General features: G+C 39.2%; 1 protein-coding gene across 8 annotated transcripts in view; it reads right to left on the reverse strand.

Annotated features, from left to right (window-relative positions):
* The window catches only part of LOC124159450 (mucin-12-like), a 271,706-nt gene that overhangs the window by 32,227 nt on the left and 215,012 nt on the right, over positions 1-24,467 (reverse strand). For all 8 annotated transcript variants that reach the window (XR_006864964.1, XM_046535262.1, XM_046535263.1 and 5 more), the window contains one exon: positions 318-392. Coding sequence is in view for 7 of the 8 variants with exons in the window: in XM_046535262.1 (XP_046391218.1) it covers positions 318-392 (75 nt within the window). In the remaining variant the exon portion in view is untranslated. The remainder of the gene's footprint in view (positions 1-317; positions 393-24,467) is intronic.

Raw genomic sequence — 24,467 nt, forward strand, 5'->3', positions numbered from 1 at the left:
GAAGGTAAGGCAAAATTAAGAGCATGAAAACGCTTCAATACATTTGGACGATTTTTTTTATTAACTAGTGCCAACAGTGCATCATTAACGTTCAACGAAAAATAGCTTCCTTTAAATCGCGGTGAGTCAACGGTTGGCCGCGTTACAAGCACTCCTCGGCGATCTTCGCTCTCTGCACGGTTAGAAAAACCGTGACTGCTTATTTCAAAGTAATTCTATGCCAAGTGACGCAATGCTGCTGCTTTTACAGTAAACGGTCATTAAGTCAATTGTATTAATTCCCTTATTTCGCTCTATAGTCACTGCGAGTTACCCACCAGTTGCTGAAGGCGCCTTTCGTCCCAGATTCCGTCGAGGTCTGTGTCTGAAGTGTAGACTGTTGTCACCGTTTCCTGCAAAGAAGAATACATAAGATGAGAATTCACCGACGGGGAAGTAAACCATAAATCTAGGAGTATTTTTTTAATAGGAGGACAACAAAAAATCTTTCAAAATTTATCGAATGCAATGATATGATAATCAGGATAAATATATTTTTTTAAATCTAACTTTGGAGGACAATACTACAATAAATTTAAAAAATTAACTAAACAAACCCGCGATATTGTTCGAACTAAAAATGAGAAAATAAATCTCCATTCCTTTGCCCATGGTTCGACGTTTAAATTTAGTTCGACGTTTAGATTATATGCTAGATGTTCATAAACAAAACGTGATGCGTATTTGCTTTACATCTGCAACTGTAGTGAAATAAATTCATCATCATGCATGTGAGATTTTTGCTGCGAATATTTTCGAAGAAAGAATTTGATATACGACGCTGAAATTGATTGCGCACCACGTTTTTAGTTTTGAACATGCAGTCTTTTAGAAGTAAAATGTAAACTTCTAACCAGGGCAGGATGGTCTATTTTCTTCTTTTCAGTTCGAATAAAAACGTGGGCATTTTAATAGATTTTTAATTTTTGGTAGTATTTTATTCTTTTTATATTAAATAAAAACTTGTTTTTTTAATTATTTCATTATATTGTAATATTATTTTCTACATTTATTTTATAAAAATGCATAAAAGGCTACAAAAAATTTCTACGTGATAAAATGCGCAATATCTAAGCCTAAAACGATGGAAGATGCGTAAACCGATTTGAAAAAAGCATATTAAAATATCAGAAAAAAGGAACAATCCTTCCAGGACTCTAATCTGAAATCTTCTAATCCGAAGTCAGTCGCGTCATCCGTTTAGTCACAGCACCCAATCTCTACTTGAGAAGAATTAAATCGTTCAAATATATGACGAAGCTGAGCGATTACTGTTGATGGTAACTGCAAAAAATAGCGGCCCAAACAAATTATATTTTCTCAATCCTCCAGTTTCAAGCGCACTTCATGAATCGGGTAAATATTATAAATCTTCCCCATGGAAAATGAGTGGAAGGAATACCGAGAGGAAAAATGTAACTTCACAAGTCAAAGCAAAGGTTATTTTCCGTCGAGCTAATGGTTTATTATCCGTTCATACCTGCAGTCCACCGAGTCCACCGTTTAGCGTAGGCAACGTGCTACACGACTCTAATAATACCCCGCATTCCATAATTACTTTCGTCGTCTCCGTAGGAGAAGGGTCCTTGCTCACGGGCGCCCGCTACAACGAGGAGGGGACTGCCGCCATTGGATTGGAATCAAATAGGGGACCAATTTATTCCATCCCATATTTTAACGACGCCAAAAAAACTAAACTCGTGGGTTGGGCGGGCGTAATAGCCTGCGGATGATAGTGGATGAGAGAGGAATAGAAAAGAAGACACTTCCGCCCTTCTCGCCTTAGGGTTGCCTTGACCCTGCGACCCAACCGACATCATTGGAATAAAGGAGAAACATTATCGGGGGCTGTGAAAATTTGCGAAGTTGCGAGGGTGAAATAATTAATTAAATACCATCAAAGAAATCAAATTTCAAATGCTTAAGACAGAACACATTACGAGCACGGATCTATTGAACGAGAAAAGCTGATAATTAGGGAGTACACACCGGTTTTGCCGATTAAAAAGAATGCCGGGGAAGTGGATTACTATGATTTTCAAAATATGCTGAAAAGAATTAACTCTGAACTCGAGGACGATAAATCAAATAAATAAGAAACATTTTCTTTCATTTTAAATTTCATGATAACCGCTGAGAAGAAGTGAAAATATAAACTTAATATTCGTTTGAGTTAGATTAGTGTGACGAAATTCCATATTATGTATCAAGGCACCAACTAGATTGGACAATAATTTATGCAAATCAATTAACTTTACGAAGATGTATCAAATCAGGTCCAAATCAAGATCCTTATGGCACCATGGTCATGCATATTTCAAGAATTTTCTACAATTTCTCATTTGCCGACAGCTTAGAAAGGCTATCGAAGTTTCATAAGATTTATTTTCATTTTATGATGCCCATTATCAGTAGGTACCTACTCACGACTCGTATTCCTTCATTTTGCTTGTGGCTAGACGGTTCAGTTTGATGGAATCCGCGTTTCGCAATTCATAACACTTCCTCGAGCATCGGTGCAAATGTAAACATATTATAGCATCCAAATAACGCGTGGCATATCTCCAAACATTATGGGTAATATAATCTGAAAAATTCTTGTTTCAAATGTAAATAAAATGGATGCGACAAATCCTAACCTAGCAAAACCACCTTAATTTTTGAGGAATGACTCAATAGTAACTGTATTGGAAAAAGGAAGTTCAGGGAGTATATAGTTTAATTTTTGCCCGGAGAATAATAATTAGGACTTCTTCTCGGTCTCTGCACATTGTCATTCGCTTCATTTCCACCTTCGTATCGGATAAACACTTCATAAAAGTGGGAAGCAAGCAGAACGGCATGGAAATGAGAGCAATAACCTTGAGCAGAACTATAAGAATAATTCCATCACTTCATAAGTTATTGCAAGGTATGGTGATATTGAAATATAAACGGATGGATCTCAAGCATTTGGCCAGCTAGGGCAGCCTAAGCGGGCTAAGTCTATCTCTCCGATGAAGAACACGCACAGAAAAACCAAGGTGACCTCGCGCTTGAAAAGCTTGTCACGGGGTGAAAAGTTGAGGAAGTACTACCTCAACGTCATCCAAATCGACCACTACCAAAGCTCAAGAAGTAAGAGAAATAAATGAAATAAACACTCACGCTGAAATTCAAGTTTCCCTCATAAAACAGACGGAAAAGTGCTTGAAATTCATCTTTAGAGTAAACTGGTTTAAAAAAGTAAAGTTCACCCCCAAAAGACCTTCACAAAACACAATACACCCATGTCTCGTATAGCGCAAGGGATGCGTTCCTTGGGGTCTTTGCGCTATACGAATTTGCGTTATACGAGAGCGTTTTAACATAGGGAAGATAGGGATGCGTTCCTGGTAGCATAGGTCTTGGGTATTGAATTTCCTCTAAAACATCTATATTCCCATAAAAAGCCTTTGAAAACATTATTTCTAGAAATATTTATAGTTTAAAACATCTTTAAAGATAGTATTCACACATTCAAAGACTTTTATTCACGTTAAAAAAAAATTCTTACGTGCTTTCGAAATTCCATCCTGTCGTGCGGGTGGGCTAACATCTGCTTTCTCAGGGGATCGTAATGCGTTGCCGGCAGTTGACGATTTTTCAAACTAGTCTACAAACAACTATTGTGTCACCCAGGCCCTTTTGTCACTCATCGAAATGACAGGAAAATGCTACTTTAAATGCCATTTCATAGCTAGCGGAGTTTCTGAATGATAAATCATTTTAATTTGAAGTCCTCCGAGTCATTAGCAGCTACGTGAAACAGTCTTTAAATGCCTTGAAACCTGACCCAGGTTTTCCTTCCCTGAAAATGAATGAACGAGAATGCATTCTTTTCCAAAAGAATATCGTCTCGTCATCACTAAAAACTAGTTGAGGGGGAAAGGAGCCACTTTCAATAACAGCTTGGAGTTCATCAGAAAATTTAGTGGTGGCTGCGCTATCAACACTTGCAGATTCACCTGATATCGCCACACTGAAAATACCTGCTTGCCGTTTAAATTCTGGAACCAACCGGAGCTTTCACTAAATGTCTCGGAGCGATTACCACTCTCGTCTTTTTGCACTGATTCACCATGAACTTTCTGTATGTGTAGACCGCTTGGTTGAAGTTGGTGCAGCTGAGGTCACTGATATTTTAGCTTCGTCTTTATTCAGAATAAGGCATCGTGAGTTTAAACTTCCGCGCAATATCGCTTTGACGCTCTCCATTTTCAATGCCATTGACCTCTCTCAAGTCCTCTTCTAGGTTTATGGTTTTTCTTGATAAATTCTTGATTTTTCTACACTCATTCCTATTTTTCGCCATATTCTCTTGGTTTTTACTCTGTATGGCTCTATCTAAATCACCTTCTTCAGCTGAACTGTATTCCTGAGACGCAGAAGGCCTAGACTGCGGGGAGGGAACGAATCCATTGTGCTTGAGACTCTATAGCGGACCATTTTAAGTGTTGATGCTATTCATGCGCAACTCGGCCACCGCTCCATTTCTCGCCCGTGAATACCGATGACCTTGAAGGCTTTAGCGTAGACCCTCTACCTGGAAGTCAATTGCCCGGTAACCTACGACGGCAAAAATACGTCTCAAACCATATGGCTGAAAAAAAAATTCATTTCCACTAGCGCCACGCTTAATTAACAATCTAAATTATTTATTATCATTCTGTTAAGGAGACAAGATAAATCTTCGGTAGGCCGGCTATCTGGACCCAATGACGAGTAATACTTTCGGCACTTGCACAGCAATGGATTTCGATTAATATATAAACAAAAAAGACTATTTGAGGCAAGAAATAATATTAATATGCGTAAATTGATAGAAATTTCGTGTGCACTTAGCGTAAGTTCACGTTTTACCACGAGAGCGTTTAAGATTTTTGATTAGGCTACACTGCGTTGCAATGTTTCCCCGAGGAACGAATTTGCGCTATATCGAAATTGCGCTAATCGAAATTGCGCTATACGAGACATGGGTGTAATTCATTTTTATACCGGTTTCCTGTGTTTTTATTTTTAGAGGAATATGTACAAAAAAGCTTGTGTTGGAGAAAGGTTTGTTCAAATGCATTCTACCGACGAGAGTGATTGCTAAAATTAGTTTAAAATAATTTTTTTAAACTTTTTATTAATGTAGATACGTGAAATTTTACGCTTAAATAAATTCACAGTTCTTCCACATCATTCAGATAACGGGGTTCGTAATTAATATTTTTAAATCAAACAATTGTAGCATTGATGATCAAACTATTCCAAAATTTTCCACTCCTTTCCTGCCTCTGTCAGCTCCTCTAATGGTGATTTAAAAATAAGAAATACATGAAGTGATGTATTACTCTAGCCTTACAAATTACATCGTAAAAAAATCTATCGCTACAAATATATGACAAAATTAAATTTTTCTGCTTTCAGTTAGGCCGAAAAAATAAACACAAAATAAAACAAGTGTATATATAATGATGGAATAAAAAATTTCAAAAAATGAAATTGATCAAGTACCTTAGCTTCCATAACATTAAGGACTTATAATAACTGGATTTTTATCTTAGTCTTCAGGTCTTAGTGCGCGCAAGGTTATGCGGACATTACGGTCTCCGTAAAAAAAGTGAATCGTCCTAGAGCATATAGAAAGAAGAATTTTACATAAATTATTTCTTCGTTGAGAACGAGCGGACCTCTTAAAATTATCGAACAGTATACTAGGCATTCTCCGTATATTGAGAAGCAAATATTAATCTGACGCTATATCACTCGAATCGCTTTAAAAGGGATAAAAGTCGCGAGGCACGGATGCGATTGAAAGGGAGTGCTGAGGGGTGTTTTGAAGGGAGGTGGCCTCACATCGCCCTTCCCGCCCACCCCCACGTCTCACCCCATTTCTAACCTTGCCCCCCCAACACGCCTACCCCCTCTGCCCCACCCCTCCAACACCCTTCCCTTCCCCTCCCACCCCCTGCCTTTTCACATACACCGCCACCCGCTCTGACCAAAATAGGCGAGGCCATAGAGACTCCCCACTCCACTTTCGGAGGACTCCAACGTGCTTGCTATTTTAAGGGGGGTTCTCCCCCCCTCACTCCCCTCCTTCCCCTCTCTCCTTCCCCCCCCCACCCCCCAATGTCTCTACACCCTTCGTATCTCCCTACACACAACCCCACCTATACTTCCCCCTCTCACGACAACTCAAGTCACTTTAAAATCTCCTCCCCTCCAGAACTTATTTCCCTCGCTCTTTTTATTCATTTATTTCCCTCTCTCCTCCTCCGAGTCCGCGGCCATTCTTTCCTTCTGCCCTCGCCCTCACTCACAAAATTTCCTCAACCTCTCGGCGACACGGTGGGTGGAAGGGGTAAAGGCATTGCACCCTTCCCCCCAACACTATCTCCATATCCCATCCTCTAAAGCGTGGTATACTCGCCGAAGTAGAGTGCAATAGCAGTATACGTAGCAGCAGTAAGAAACGTAAGTTAGTAAGAGACTACTTTTTACCATGCAAAAATCAAAATTTTCTTGTCCTGAAGGGTGTTACGTCGGCATAACAACATTTTAACTCAATAATTGTACAATTGGTGAAGACCTTCTAAGAGAAAATAGTGTGAAGAATTTTGTGCAGAAGATTCAATTCAATACATACAACGGTCAGGCAGCAATTGCGAGAAGAAGATAAAGTAAAATAATACACGTTTCTGAAGGAAATTTAAGGAAATGTTTTTATAGCTTTTGCTATAATTTTTATAGAAAAACTATTAGAACCCAAGAATGCAGCATCTCATTCTATGTATGAATGCAATTTTTAATCAGTGTGGAGCGCAACATTAATTTTCGTGCTGTTATTGACAACACCGCTCTCCCGGCCTTATGGAGATTAACATGAGAAACGATTCTCCATAATAGCCCATACTGTCAACTAAATGTGGAGCGCTCCATAGCTACTATCGGTGAGAAAAAAGCAAGACGCTCGAGTTTGAGAGGCTCTATCGTGTAAACCAGGGGTCTTCAAACCTTTTTTGATGCGAGGGCCTAAAATCGATTTCACATCGTCCGAAGGGCCACAATGCTCCACGTCATTTTACCACCACACCGATAAAAAAAAACATAATTTCAAAGTGCAACAATCTTTATTGATTAAAAAGTTCGATCAATCAATGCGATTTTTGACCTTTTTTATTTTTGACGATTGTGTCGATATTTGGTTCGTGATACAATATTTTCTTTTGCCTATGGGTACCGCGGGAAGACCCTTGGTCTAAACGAAGCAATCAACGTCTATGGAATAAAAACATACGATACCGAATAGATACGATAGCGAATATATTTCTACGTTGGATCATTTACTTCGAAAAAAATTCGGCTACAAAATAATATTTCCTGTACGTAATGTTTTCTAAAAAATGTACCAGTTTTTTGCGCGTAAAAGTTCCCCAACTTGGAGCGCATTGTGATCCCGTAATTTTCGTTCAATTAACTTGTAACTTTGATACAAGTGAGCCAAATCTGTTTTTAAGAGTTTGCAGAAAACAAATTGTTTATACCACTGAACTCGATTTAAATCCGCGTTGGGTGACAACATTTCTAGACGCCGACTTTTAGATCCTCTTTTGTATTATTCGTGAAAAAAAGGCTATCAACTTCATTGCGAGAAAAGTAAATTTAACTCTTTTAGGAATTTAAGGAATGAAGGAATTTAAGTCTATGTCCCATGAGAAATAAATAGAACAAATCAAATCAGAAAGTATCTTCTTTGACGACATAGTTAAAGCAATATTTGCCGCTTGCGAGATTCATTGCCATCGATTTTTACAGAGTTCAAAAATTGGATTGCTCAAATTTTGTTAACCTCCTTAGCCCTGGGACATGTATCGTTATTTGGTCTGAATTTTATGTTTTCTGGTACATTAGGAGCTAACAAACAACATTAGTGTTTTATATGCTTTAGTAGGTATAATGCGGGCATCTGACAGGAAGCACTGAAACAGATGCCATAGCGAAATTTCCCTTAGCCAAGCGGTTAAAAATTCAAGCGTCGATGTATTGCATACAAAACGCCAGGACCGAGGAAGTTAATACGAGATTAATAGTTAATCGTAGATCGTATTAATACCGTACGAGCGTGCTGCGCCCGCCCCCAGCGGGCTTCCCCCGCTCTTTTCAATGCAGGTCCACAGAGGGATAGGCGCGTTTCTAATGTTAAAATTTAGAAAAAAAAGGCAGGGTCTTATGTACAAATTTAATTGGAATGTTTATGTAAAAATTGAGGTCATAGGACCTCTTTAAACACAACATTGGAAGTAATTACACAATCCTCTGTTAAACGCACATGATGACTCATACTTACGTATCAACAGGAGACTTGAATGTGGAATCAGCCGCATTTTGATAAAAGTTATTTAAAGAATGCGAGATATTGTTGCAAATGAACAAATGTATCAGTTTGTGCGCCGTTAACGTCAGGAATATTTACCGGTTTTTTTTTTTTTAATAATTTAAAAACAAATTTTAGGAAACAATAGCAATATTTAGGAAGTTAGATATGCCGTCACATGTTCTCTGATAAATTCTGTGTATTTTGGTACCTCATTTGTAGAGTTTGGTTGCGTATAAGTTGAGAAAAAGGTATCTATACAGTAGACATAATATATAGGACTATGTCCACAATGGACTCACACCCTCCTCGCCATAGCTGTCCATGCGTACTTGTGGAACGTATAAACCTAACTTCAACCCATAAATAAAGATTAAGTTCCGCGTGGAAGAAAATATCAAATGCACCCTCGATTCGATATCTCGAGCCCTTTTCACCGCCCCAGCTCTTTCAAAGCCCTACGAAGCCCTTTCAAAACCTTATCGCTGACTCTCTCAATGCTTTCTGCAGTTGGATCTTTCGACTCTTTCCCGCACCACTTTGTCATCATCCTCTTCAGAGAAACACTCTCAGTTGATAGTCGAACGCTGTTGAAGTGGAGTATGACGTATTCCATTCAAAACAATCGGTCTGACGCATATGACATGCACCTGCAATGACGGATTCTCGTGGCGGAATAGCGTATCAGAATGGACTGGCGATTTCGTGAACAGATGATGAATGCATATGATGTAAAGCGGCAAACATTGAACGTGAATTTATTCCAGAGAAATAAAATATTTGCATGATACTTATTTTTTTTCTTCTTTTCTTGTCTAACCTTTAGTATGAATTCACTTTTTATCACTTCCACTTTCGTCTATTTCACTTTAATTTCAACTTCAATAATTTTATTTCCCTTACATTTCAAAAATTTTAAATTCAATCTTTCAATTAACTTTGACGTAAACAAATTTGCTGTGATTTTCTAGGATTCTCCTTCCTTTTAATGATGGCAGCGCTGCCATCGGATTTTGGTGGCTATTTTTTGAACTAACCTCCATTTTAAATTATTAATAAAAATCGAGATACAATACTATTCATAATATAATTGTTAGAATGTTTTATTGCCGTCTGTTTCTGAGTTATCCTGAAAATTTCAGCTCGATAGCTAATCGACAGGTGGGGTAAAATTGGGTTTCAAGAGTTGACCCGGAAATGAAGATAAAAAAACAACAAACCGAGTTAAGGAAAACGTTGTAAAATGGAGGATTTTTCAGAGAACCATTGAATCTGCTGCCGCATACCGAGCATTTAAATAGGTTTACGAAAGTCGCCACTCGTGTCGCTGACGGGCAGAACGTTCCGAATTTCACGGAGAAATAAGCTGTAGTTAGGTCTATTTAACAAAATTCATATTCGTGATGAGAAATTGCATAAAATTCTCTACTTATCAACGTTATACTATGCAAGTAAAAAACTTATATTGCAAATAATAGGAATGAATGGATCACTCTGCGCACATCGCCGCGCTGCGGGCATATTTGAAAACAGATTAAAATGCTTTAAAGTGAAAACAAAAATCATATTTCAACGGCATGAAATGGAGCCTTCTTTATGCATTCCCTAGGTTTCTGCAATCGACGGATATAAAAATTGTAGGGAGTTTAACGTCGTATCAAGGCATTCAAAACAATAGTAACAAAAATCAGTTCTGGAAAATAAAAGAATAAACTTTTTACGGTCCACTAATATATTTAAAAAAAGCACGACCCAGGTTTCATAACAGTTACATCTTCAGTTCCACAAACGAAGAAAAGATACCCAGGATACGAGAGACTAGATATCGCCATGTTGTTTAAAACCTGCTAATTAAAGGCCACTCGATTGGCATGGTGACGTTAAGGTTTTATTTGAATTAGCTCCAATTTTCCTACCAATTCAGCTTGAACGTCACCGATTAAACACTCATTCCCCGTGGTTATCATCAAGTCTACTGCAAATTTCCAAATAATGGCTCAAAAACTTCATTCAAAGGAAAAGAAGCGTAAAATTGATTTATACAATTTATACATTATCAGCACGTGTGTTGCGTCGCAATCAAGGAAATACATTGAATATATTTTATGTAAATTTTCTCAGGAGCACAAAAAAGCGGCCTAAAATGGCGAAATGGATAATTTAAGCGAAAATAATTATTATTTTAGATGCAAATACCCACTAATTGAGAAAAATCCGGGACACGATTCAAAACTATCTTTGTCTGCAGCGGGATATCCGGTGCGCTATAAAAAAACTCTGAATCAGCTGCTCACGACATAAGTACGTCGGACAGTGGGACGATTGCCATAACCTTTTCATCCTCATTATTTGAGAGCTTCTAATGAAAAGGTATGCTCAGTCGGTGCCGTTGCCGCTCGAGAGACTGCTTTCCAATGTTTATTGTGCCTGTCATCAGTCCTACGTCACTAGGTGACCAGTCGCCAGAAGGCCGTTTAGAAGGTAATAGGATGTCGTACCGTCCAGTTGAAATATAGATAAAGCACTGTTTTTAGAAAAAAGCATGCTTTATATACTCTCGTAACATTCGCGATAGGCTGCTGTATAACATTGAGTTGAGTTGAATAGAATTTAAAGCAAATTTGAGTAAAACAGTAAAAATGAGCCCCATTGAACTTCGAAAAATGTCCATGTCTTGGAAAGTATCAAAAAATTCTGAGTAGGTACATAAAATTCACGGTATATGATAGGTAATTCCGATGCTCCCTTGAATGTTCCTGCCTTAGTACGTCGGAAAATGAAATAAAGGACAAGCAGAGGAAAGCCCTGAAACTACCAAGAATTTACTTATTTCGCACTGAGAAATCTACGAATATCCAGAAAATAACCGAATGGTGAAATTAAAAAAAAAACACACGATGCAAAATTAGCTGGAGAAGATGAAAACGTAGAAGCGCAGGTGACAAATTCCATCTTTCCCAGATATACACCAAAATTCATATTTGAAAAATGTTTAAATTATTGTAGAGGATTCTAATGTATCTTAGGCATTATTTAATTTTAAGGCCTCATTCCTACCCAAATTTCTAGACCATGTTGTTCTCATAACTAAATATTTTTAAGTGCTAGTGTTTGGGGTCAATTTATCGGTCCCGTTCCTCCGAAAATATGCCAAACTCGCGGCGTTGGAAGCAATGAAATAGCGAGAGGGAGACAGGCGTGGGCGAAGTCTGGAGAAAAAAATAGTCAGCGACGGAAGGAGTTAAGTGGGACAGACAAGTGTTTTAAATACACCTCCCTCGATGATTATCTTGACAGATGTCGCCACAGACATTCAAAATAGGTTGGTTACCTGCGGGGCGCGATTCTGTTTCTCTGAAGCGACGTAACGACGCACGTAAAGGTGAAATAGCACATCAATTACTGCACGGGGGAATCTGTTTTCCGAATATGTTTGCCCTCTATTTTCAGGTGCTGCGCTAATTTATTTTGTGGGCGTAATGAGATTTTAGAGGTGGCTATAATTCCGTAATAACTTACAACCGTTATTCACCACGATCCCGCGGCGGTATAATAATGAATACGGAAAAAACCACGACCTAGGTCCACATTTGAAGAGTAGATATCCTTATCATGATACATACGAATAATATGAGGACGCCTTTACGAAGATTTCCAATCACGAATTAAGCAGTGACAATTAGGAAAAAATGAAATCGGACCAGTTTGGAAAAAAATTCTCGTAATAATTATTACCCGAGCAGCACATGCTTTAAACCCATTTTTACGGAGGATAACTGGTATCCAAAATGTCAAAAGCGTGTCAAACGATTATTTCACTTTCTCACAATACTATGGTTGAAAAACTACCACTTAAAACTAGTCTGAGCAAGTCATAATGCTGAATAATTATCATTTTAACTAGTCTAGTGAGAAGGAAAAATATAAATATAATATATTACTCGAACAGGAAAAAAAATATTAGGCTTTCAATAGGTAAGAAAAAAAATTACAGCACTATAGTGAAACCAACCCAAAAATTGCTAGGAGGAGGAGCCGCTCAAAATCTGGAGCGTCAAAAAATGCAGGTAATGGACTCCGGATCAAGAGTCTTCAAAGCCAAAACTATGTACTTTGGTAAAATGCCGAGAATGAAATCTAATGTGGTGTTCCAAGATGTACGCTCGGGCTCCGGTCACTTATTATCCCTCACTCACTCACTCTCCACCTCACACTCCAGGTCTTTTTTCACCCTCTCCCCACCCCTTGGGTCTCTTTGGGCATTTAAATTTAGCCCCGCTCCTCAACGTAACCTACACCCTTTGTACTTCTCCCCCCTCCTTCCCTCCCTGCGGGGGTAGCAAACGAATTCCACTTGGAATCGAATAACCACAGTACAAAAGGTCGAGAATGCTGAGATCCATATGCAAGAGACAAAACCTGCTAGGTATGCTCAAGAAATCAAAATATGCCAAAGGTTTTCCCGCCGTTATAGCAAACTGAACCAAGGGCGTACCCAGGATCATTACTAGGGGAGAAGGGGGCAAGCCAAGTTGTGACATTAGTTTATGAGATTATTTCCTTGAAAAAATAGTTTTATTTTAGTTACATATCTCATAATAATACATATTATTTTTCATGGGTTTAAAGAAAATTTGTTGAATGCTTACGTTTCAATTAAGTACTGATTTTGCTTTTGCGATTTTTGTTTCTAGGGGGGAGGCAGCTGCCCCCCCCTGCCCCTCGCTGGGTACGCCCATGCACTGTACGATTATTGAATACAAAAATTTTCGAGAGACATTTTCCATAAAGTACATCTTTCCCGGATTGCTTCCTCTTATGCTAAATGCCAAGAGCGTGAGCATAAAATAATTTCACATTCTAACTGTTACATTTTTTAATAACAAACGCTTCAGAAGAAAAATTCCCCATCGTTTCCGTGATACAAAATTATTTTCCTCGATATTTACCTTGAATATTATCACATAAAGAGAGCTATGAAAATTTTTAGTGCAAACGAGCGCAGAGAAAATGCAAAATAGTACTTCTACTGGACAAAAATATTGAAGAATTTAAGGAGAGACGTACTATATCTTTTCCTACATCAAGGGTACGTTGGCCGCTGGCGATTCGATAGACCTTTGCGTCCTTTACCAAATTTTCCCTGACATCGCGACGATTTTCAATGGCATGCCCGTGATAGTTTTAGACACCAATTATTTTTCCCTGGGGATAATATCTCTGTTAATAGCACCGCGAATTGAGGCTCGTCCTCAAGAAAGAATTGTTTTCTCCGAAAAGACGCCAAAAAATTTTTTTTTTCAAGATTGCGGAGAAACTCGGCATATCTTGTCGTCGAAGTGAATTGGTAGCTGCCATCCTCTCCGCAGTCATCCAAGTGGAGCGTGTCAACTCAAAGAAAAAAAAGAAGAATACAAGGTTGGGCCGTCACCGTTGGGCCGTTGGACATTCAAGGATTCCCGTCTACCCTCTGGTGTCCTTGAATCAGTCGACCTGATTTTCGCACCCGAAATCCCACCCGATTGGGCTTGAAATTCAGGGATGTCTCGCTAAAATTAGGTTTCTCACGGAGCCCCGACTACATCCGAAGTAGACAATGGGGTGAGCTTATCTTTATCCACGCGTGAGTAACGCTCCATTGGTTACGGAGGGCGGCATTCCAGGCAAGCGACAAACACAGACAAAACCGCTCGATCGAAAAGTCGACTATATACATTGGAGAAAAATTGTGTCGCGAAATTTTAACCCTGCATAGTTGATGCCAATGGAAACCGAAATCACTAATGATTTTTAGGTCGAAAACTTTTAGTGATTAAAAGAAAAAAGATTTTTTAAACAACAGAAACTTCGAGCCAAGCGCTCCGATCGGCCGCGAGTTTACCCCGTTGCTAAATGCTCTAGACAAAGGCAAACGCAGGCAAAACATTCGAAATCATTAGTTGTCCGTACGTAAAAGTACGGGACAGCGTTTACCTATACATTTCATTCTCAATGCGAGTCAGAAGATAATGACAAAGTTTCCGGATCGTTTGAAGTGCCTTATTATCATTATTACTTTATCGAGTACCAGGCAACCGTTTATAATTAATTATCCTGTGTTGATCGACAAACCTAAGAAAGTCTGGAAGATGGTTCTGATAATATAGAAAAGCCGGCTTGTCTAAAAGCATAGAATTTTCTCGATTAAAATCTCTGGAGATTTATCTGAAGCGAACTGAAGCAACTAGGGAGATTCAAAATTATCTCCACATCGTAGTCTGCGCTATCTCCACATCCCGAGTATCGAAATACAATACATCGGGCTAATAACCACAATGAGGGTTTTGTTGGCCTGATGAAGACAATCGCCGAGTGGATGGCAAGAACGGAAATGGAAGTCCTCGAACAAAGTATATGGAACAGGTAAAGGAGGTGAAAGAGAAGAAATACGTAGATGAGAAAAGATTCGCTGATTGGAGGATTGAGTGGAGAGCTACGTCAAACCAATCTTAGGATTGTTGACTAGTGATGATGATGAAGGATTTTGTAATCGATCGATGACACAGTTTTTTTCGGCCGTAACTTCCGCAGATTATTAAGACACCAGGCAGATAATTACGATGGCTGCAAGCAAAAAGTCAACTGTACTCAAGATAAAGTTTCATCTTCAAGTTAAATAGCTTAGAATAGATTTAAATGTCTGATTTTATCTCCTGTTTCTCGGTTCTTTTTTTTTCACGTCACAAATAAAACAGATGAATGCGGAGTGTGACGTTAGCATGGAAGCGACCGACCCCCGAACAGATGTTGGAAACCGCTGAGGGGGCGTGGAAAGTAGGCGGGGGTGGAGGGGAGTTAAGGGGGAGGGGTTGATTGAGGTGCACGTGGAGGCAGAACCATCTCCACTCCCCACCACGCCCCCTACAAATCCGACACCAAAAACAAATGCCTCCCTCCTAACTGTTCCTCTGCTACGCCTCTACACATGGGGTAACGAAGGTGGATTTGTATGGTACGGGGTGCAAAAAGGGTCGGTTATTCTTGACTGCCTCGACCTCAAGAAAAATTAATATGCAATGACACGTTTACACCTTCGGGAACATTACTCATTGAATAGCAGTACTCGTTTCCCAATCTGCTTGTTCCTCAGCCAGTTTGACACTGCTGCGCTACCGGCCGTTGTCTTGTCTCCTATCGTTGTGGCGCTCTTGCCTGTCATAGTGCTGCACCTGTTGCTGGTTGCTAGGGTTTTGCAAACAAGAAACACTGCCGTGGGGAGACAGAAATTAATTGCGGCTTGCCACCGTTTGCCTCCCGTTTTGTGGGCAGGCTGTTTTTAGACGTTTTTTTGACCGCAACTTTACGCAATGTCGAGCTACAGCGCTGGGTCTGCAATGTGCTTGAGAGATTCAGCATCGAACGCACCAAACCCCATCCCTGTAGCACTTGGTACGCCTGACATAGACCCTAAAGTGTGACTGCGTAAAATGCAGACAGACTGACACGCTGCAAACTTACATATATATAGACATCATGTGAATGAGCTTAAAACAACTCTACGTATCCCTTAACCACAATTGCAAGCTGGAACTCCAACATAATAATTTATTTTTTTAAATAATATCGCACGATTAATGTACTGCTCCGTATAGCATAAATCAAAGGGCGTCTGATACGAAACAATTCAATGGAAAACATATTACAGGATCTTGAATCTTATTTCTGCCTTAAATTCATTCAGAAATATAGAATAGTATGTTTTTTCATGGCAAGTGAACCATCACGAATCATTACGAACTAGTACACATAATTTGCTCTACTACGATTTTAAATTTCTTTCCTGTTTGCATAATTCAAATTATTGAGAATTCCTTTGGCGTACTCTCTGATTTTTTTTACGCTGTCACAAACTTTTACGATCATAAAATAGTCCAACACTGACTGAAGAATCGAAATAGAAATAAAATGTCACATTAGAGCCAATATACTCGATGACTATTCGCAAGGGTGGGATGTTGCAGTCATGCTTTCAAATGCACCCTAAGAGGCGCATGTATATCAATCACATCATCTGTAAAGGTGATGAGTTAGAATGAGCGCGTTTATCATCGCAAAGCATTCCAATACGAATACAATTAGGGATGACGTCCTCAACTATCTGAACCGTGAAAAAAACAAAACATCAGCGGTCAACGATGCACCGGTTCACACGCTTTAAATAGCGCCATTCCTCGGAGTTCATTGGACCCAGCGGAGGGTGGAGAAAACTGCATCACACGCCCTTTGGCATGAGGTAACAGCGTGTGAAGACGTATGAGAGTTAGAGCCGTCGATTCTACCCATTCCAGGGCCTTAAGACGCTGCATGGTAAAACGAAATATATTATATACATAAATGTAACTTTGAATATTTAAATATGCACCCCGCACTACCAAATGCGTTAAAAATGTCCGAATTTTAATGCTTGTTAAATGGAACCTTTCTCATTATAAATATAACTCAATGTAAAATTCAAGATTAAATTGATAGAAAAATAATATACGGGTTAACAACGTACCTATGAGATTTATGACCACAGAGAAAAATAAAACATAAGCACAACACAGCTCTTCTTCAATGGTTATTATCTTATCAATTGAAGTAAAATTCATAGTGGAACAAATATCGCACGATTACTCGCAGAATGACCTGAAGAGTGTTAAAAAAATATTCCTTGACTTATCTCTATGAAGGTACTTCAATTTTGTTTTTTTATAACTAATAATGTCATTAATGGAAGCAATATGGGAGGAGCGCTCTAATTCGAGTTTCAAATGAAATTTTCTGCTGCGATACGATTTGTTTAGAGCGGAAATAGCCTTCGAAATCTTCTAGCAAAGGGGTACTTAACCTTGTTAGTTCCTTTGACCCCTTCACTAACAAGCCAGGGGTACTAAATTTATTTGCATAATATGACTTGCAAATGCCTGTCTCGTCTATCAGTAATTAATAATATAATACATTTACATGTATTTACATTAGGAGTACAGGTGGCCGTGCCATGACTTGTGCCCTAATTTCCAATGCTTTAAGCTTTGGCGACGTCTTTTAGAGAATGTTACCTATGTTACACAATGTGTAATATACTAGAAGATTACTTGATCCTAAGGAAAAAAATATTCTTTAATATGCTTCACTCCATTGCATACCTAGGGTTTCAACGACAAAAATAGAGTTCCCTCGACATAATTAATGCAGTATAATGCCTTTCCTTGGCCCTGCCCGTCAGATAAAAGCCAACTCGCTGAGAGCTATACTTAACTGCCCTTAGCGGTTCGCTTTGAATCAAGACTTCAGCGAAATGAGATATGGGCTTTGATGCCTCGAGTAGAAAAATTGTGCAGTAAAATAAAATAAAACTCATTAAAATAATAAGCTTTTTTTCATGCTAGAGTAAGATACTTTCGGCTGTCTCTCAGGTGGATAAACCGCGGTATATTTTTAAATGACCCTCACGTAACGGACAAATTACTGCCAGATTGTATTGCAGAAGAATTTTAGTTGCCTTTGACTTAACAGTAGTTCCAATATGTCAAACGCCACCACCTCGTAACTCAAGCAGCTGCAGCTCAATTTCTTTAGTTGAAAACCTAGCAAGTCCTAGGTCTACATTGGTGTGAAAGATATTGAATGAGCAAATTTTTTTGCTCAGGATATTTTAGTATGCTATAAACCTATAACATTGGCACTACTCAAGGCGTAGCATAGGTTATTAGGACACAAATAATGTCATAGCCGACTAGTAAAAAAGAACCTTGGGAGATTAACCGATAAAGAATTTAGAAGCATTTCCAAATGAAAAATAGTACTTGATCATTGAAAATAGAGAAATTAATTTTTTATTACAGCTCGTTCAATGCTGGAAGAATACTTCATTATAAAATATAAGATGCAATGCATTGGAAAGAAGCTAACTCTTTGGATGAGCCCTCTGCGCATGTCAAAGGAACCGAGGGGATATGAGGCCAATGAGATGGTGACTAAAGTTCTCGAGATATGCCACACCGCACTCCCGAATCGGTGAATCTATCTATTCTCATTTCTTTTTCCGACGTACGACGATAGGCGTCAATGAAATACCCCTGGAAAAACGACGGAAGGTGCGTTTTTACCCACTGCTTCGAAAAATAATCCACACAATATGCGGGAAATAGTTGTCATGAAGAAATTTTTAAGCATGAGGAAACTCGCCGAATGATTCGGGGTTAAAGAACGCGGAGTAACAACACACACGAGGCATCGGGGGGGATATATCACGTGACTTATTTGCGCCTTGCCTTCCTCGCACGCGCCAGAAATAAGCAAGCTGCCGGAACAGCGTCGGGGCCGGCGGTGCGCAGTAAAGCAATTTCTCAGTTGAGAAAGGATTGAAAAATCCGATCATCACCGTTTCATCCACTGCTTGGACGAGAGAATAAACAGCGCCTGAAGTTAAAGAGGCCGTGCAGTTCGAATTGTTATCGACTAGGAAGTGTTCGCATGGTCTGCTGAGTGGCTAAATCGACAGTTGGTGGGACTCCTCATTGAACTAAATGAGGACACAGCCACAATCAGGGTACGGTATGAAGATCAAGGAAGCACGAACATACATAACTGCCTATTTATTCTTCATCAACAACCAGAAATGTTGGCACAAACTAAAAATGGCGCCTAACACGATATAATTCAGTACGGTTTCGACCATGCGCTGCAACTAAGACGATTACACAGAGGTAAAGGTATTATTAGGAATATTAATATTAAAATTATATACAGTGCTGTTTCATGATATCCTATTCTAATTAAATGTCATTGTACAAATTTTATTTGTATTAGCTCGTATTAATAGTTTTAGTAGCTTTAATTTGTATTTTATTTGTCACTGCTCGAACATTAGCTTCTTCTAGCTAATTTAAAAGTGATACGTTGTAATTTTATGGCGAGAAAAAGATAGGATCAGTATTCTTTATAGTGTTTCGTTCTTTATAAATAAACACCACAAAATATTTCAAGATGTATTACATACCATATGGTTAATAAATACACCGTATACGTATGTATCAAGGGGCTTTGGGCCAATTTCTTTTCCTTGTTGCGACTACCCACTCTACATCTACTGAAGTGACCACTAGCCCAGGGACACCTATCCGCAGACACTCCATTGTTCAATATATGTAGTTGATATTTAAATAAAGTTTGGAAGCTTATACAATATTTTAATGTGTGACATTATGCGTATTATGGTCTGCGTACGGTACGCGTTAAAATATCGTGGAAAAGTGCTACCAGCTTTTATTTAAACATGTCGAACTTCTACCATTTAACACCTGAATCTGTTGAACTTGTGTGTAGTTGACTTTCATAACATATGCTTATAACCGACGTAAAGTTAACTGTCAACCTAATGAATACGAAATTTAGAGATAATTTAATGACATGAGAGTTTTTCTGATGCGTGCGAACTGAAAACAACAAATTAGTACAGGCAACCAGAATACCAACTTAGCTTCCCCCACCGAAGAAAATTTCTGGCTACGAGCCTGATATGCAGCCCAACCCAATATAAAGGGTTTAAGTTTACACTGAATATGAAACAAATGAAAATTTTCCGTCTGATTCCATCAACACCACAGTTTCGCAGATTGCACCATATATAGGGTACTTGGACATCCGGCACATACATTTTTCTCTTAGTTTTTTCCGTACATGGGCAATTTGTTTGTCTAGTCAACGGTTCGGTCATTCTGAGTTCGGATAAAAGTGGATGTTCAAAGAACTTTCAATCGGCTAATAAACTTAATTTTAGAGAGTAAGGAGAGCTATTCGCGCTGAGGTCAAACCAAGAGATAACAACTATTACGAGACAGATATGGCGAGACCGTGTAGTAAAGCGAGGGTTAAGCGCACACCTCAACTCTTCATAAATCCATTTCTTGCTCCTCTAGATTCCAGGAAAGGAAAAATGAACATTTTCGTAACCTTGATCATGAACGAAAGATGGCGTTAAATTTAAAAATTTAGGGTCCGCTTGAGAAATTCTGGCTATTAAGCAATTTGCTCCGGGGAAGTTAGAAACGGTCTCAACCAACTAAGCTCACAAGGAACATTAACGGAGTGTAACGCCCACTTTTGCTTCAAACTTTGCACATTTGTAGATTAATGCAAAAAAATGAAATGTGTGAAATTTCCCGTGCCCTCGTGACCTGTGAGTCGAGATATCAGCGATCAAAGATGCCCGATTCGTCAATTCGCCGCCCGTCAGGGGGACGGCATGCCGGCAATTGGCCCACTCCTCGCCCGGCTCGACCCAGCCGCCCGGTGAGCGGCCAGCGATGCGATGCGAGCTATATTTCGTCTACGGCGGAGTCTCACGCCCCGGCGAATCGCTCTTTTGTTTTCTGTTAGTCTTTCTGTATTTCCGATTTTACCTGATCCTTATGGAGCATCGGATTGATGGGAAAATTGCTCTGCATTTAGTTATAATATATAGCAACACTTTGAAACGCGGAAACTTCGGAATGATACTATAACCCGGAGTAATTCGCGATAAGAATTTATGCTTCATCTTTCTGCCCGTAAATGTGCAAAGGAAACGAGATAGGGGGCATGTTTCTTTCAAACTTTTAAGAAGAAACCCGAAATAAGCAACACATGAAATACGTCAACAGCCTAGGCCTCTCGGAGACGAGACGGGAAAAACCCCATCCATTGTCAGACCTAATTCCAGGAAATAACTGCGCACCATCGCGTCTTTCGCCTTATGACTTCGGCTGTATGTTGAGGATTCAAAACTTGGCGAGGGATCCCATCAAAGTGATTCAGCGCAATTGGCTGCGGTTTAACTTCTCCTTGAAAGCCATGCACTGCTGTCTCTACATGACAGCAAACCGCAGGGTGCAGAAGAATACTACACCAAACGTAATAGAGAGAGTTATGGAGCTATGAATGCAAAGAGCAAACTTCTGTCAATATCACAAAGCTTCCATCAATCCGAAACATCATTATTTACCGTTAAAGGGTGACTTATAATTGAAAAAGTTATCAGAAAAAATTAATAATCAATTTAGATATAGGGGTACGTTGTAAAAAATATTTATGATAGCATAATTTAGGATGATGAGAGAAAAAGCTACAGGCAAAGGTTAAGACGAGACGTAGGTATTCTCTAGGAACAATAAAATAGTCACTAACGGATGAGAAGAACTATATTCCCATGACATCGAGTTCTGGCCCCTCATGACTCATAGAGAGTCCTGGCTCATTTATTCCATATTCCTATCACGGTTGGCGTGGTTGCCGAGCAAAATATCATCAGATGTGTACAAAATACATAAAGGTTTTTTGTTGCGGACAACTGGATATCAACGTATACATCGGGGTCTTTAAAAAAATTTGAAAATAAAAAAATGCAAGTAAATATTGTAGGGTGCCAAATTTTGGTTGTTTTATAATTTTGATGAATCGATCTTCTTTTGATGATGTGTAAATGGTATCAGATTTTTAGATTGTTTGGTTCCTCTGACAACGAAAATTTTTTTGTGGCTCAGCCGGCACTAGTATTATTGAAAGCGTTTTAGAAACTCTTAGCTAAGGATTGATTTGATAAAAAATTAAAGTATCAATATTTTTTGTTATAACTAATTCTATACTGATTTTGATATATATGTAATAATAAACAATTTGTTGTGCATAAACTTTCCTTGATGCTCAAATATTTTTGTTTGTCTATGCTGCCGTATGTATCGGATGGCAACACCACCGAAAAAATTCTCTCCTGGGGTGCCTAATTTAATTGTATTATAGCTGATCCTTATTCTATGCTATGAATAAGGTAAATTAATAAAATAAAGTAATTTATTATTATTGCTGTTGCCTGTTTTTTAGCGAAAAACATGAAGAATTATGGGGTATGGGAACGAGCCGGTGACCCCAACATGGATTTTAACCTTGGGGGCACCTATACACAGCAATGTTGTACTGAATTGTAGTTGTGGTGTGTGCGAGTGTGTGCGTGGAATAAACTTATCATTATTATTGTTAAATCCACCGTCCACCTCCACCTCCAAGAAGATAACGGTTGAAAAATATAGGGAGACGCTTCAAGGAGACAATTTTACCCCAGGTGACACGCAAAAATAGTCACTAACGGATGAGTAAAACTACATTCCTAGGACGGCAACTTCTAACCCTTCAAAGAGTGGCTCCTGGCCCCTTCTATTTCGTGCTCCGACCGCGAAAGATCGTCCAAGACGAGAGAGCGAATAGTCGAGCCTTGTCTATTCAGCAGCGCCGCACATCTCCGGGGGTAGGTACCTTTGTTGCCCTTGGCGGAGTCGCAATTGGAACAATGCAGATGAATCACCCGGGACGACACGCGGAAGACAGGCCCTCGAAATCCTTGCAGCGTTGAGAGGGGGAGGGGAGGGGTGGGTAAGAAGGAGAGGGGGGGGGAGGGTTTAATCTTTATTTAGGCACCTCGCGATAGGTGTCATTGTCACCCTAAGCAGGGTTTCGGGAAAAGGTGAACGCAACGGAACGAACCAAGTTGTGTGATGCGACGGGGGGAAGGTAGGCGCTGATTGCCGTACAAATTGGCGCAAGGGAGACGAGAAAGGAGCAGGAGGAGGAAGGGATTCGGAGAAAAACTAAGGAATGAGAAAAAGCTGTGCTCCGTTGAACGGAAAACAAGGGTAAAGATTCTAAATTCGCGCGGTGAGCCAACTAACTTCAACGCAGAGGGAAAATACAAGCGAACCCAATAATGTGACGCGGCTCGTGAGAGAATTCTATAGAAGATGTAGAACATCAGTTTTGCTGAATAGCATACGTTTTGACCGTCATTGGCCATGTCGTATTCCTGAAAACCGTCGCTACGGTATTTATTCTTTCTTTTTGAAATGCACCGTCAACAACTTTTTATTTCCTTTTTTTTAAATTTGTCTAAAAAAAGAGAAACATAGTCGTTCATAAGGAAGTATAGTAAACATAATACATTAAATATTAATGAAATATTTTCCAATATTTAAGAAAAGTGGCATGCGATAAATATTGCCGAGTAGTAACCTGCGTTGCATGTTTTCGTCTCATTTCCTTCCCAATAAAATTTTATCTTAAGGAATAATGCGAGGGAATACTATCTCCTTACTGCGCTAGCCTTACCGCCAAATCTCCGCGCTAGACGCACCGTGTTATCTCCAGATATAGAATAAGGAGAGGGATGGAGGGATCGGAGCGTGGATATGCGGTGCTTTGCGGGAACGCTTTCGAAAGGTGCGGGCCGCAGAGGCAAGGGGAGAGATATACGAAGGTTACGTTTTAAGAAAGGTCCTATCAGACGCTGATATTTTTCTATAAAGCTCGTGTGAAAACCTAAATGTCTTTCGAGTTTCAGACTGCCTCACGCAAAAATCGACAAAATTTGAACTAATGGCGAGGCTGAAAGTATTCCGTTTATGGAGAGATTTTTAACTGTTTGATGCGCTTGAATGTCACCAAGGTTGTAACAAAATCTAGTTCTGAATATCGAACCTAGGGAAAGATATTACAACACAAAGATTAGCGCTTACATCGTCAGGAAAAACCAGTTGGAAATAGTAATGGAGGAAACCATACAAAGCAGAAATGAAAATACAGGAATCATAATTTACCAAAACAAGGGTATATCGGAATTTAAGAAGTTTAAATAGAAATATGTTTTGTACATGTTAATGTTAGTTATGCAAAGAAAAGTATAAAATCAAGGGAAGATGGCTATTTTGTCTTTGTACCGATTTTTTTTAAATTAGTCAATTTTTCATTGTGGTCTAAATTTTTTATCATAAATTATTATTATTAGTATTCAATTTTTAATACGTTTCCAAAAACACTTTCGCTATGTTGATGCATATATATTCGGACACTTTTGTGCCACGTTTCTACCTTAAGACACGAAATTTCGAGCATAACATATTTGTATCAACATTTTTGAAACACTTCTTTTTTGCATTGTACATTTCTCAGCCCTGAGGGTGCACTTACGAAGCAGTAAAAACGTTGGCGTACGCGACCT

The sequence above is a fragment of the Ischnura elegans genome, chromosome 5 (assembly GCF_921293095.1).
Source record: "Ischnura elegans chromosome 5, ioIscEleg1.1, whole genome shotgun sequence".
NCBI lineage: Eukaryota > Metazoa > Arthropoda > Insecta > Odonata > Coenagrionidae > Ischnura > Ischnura elegans.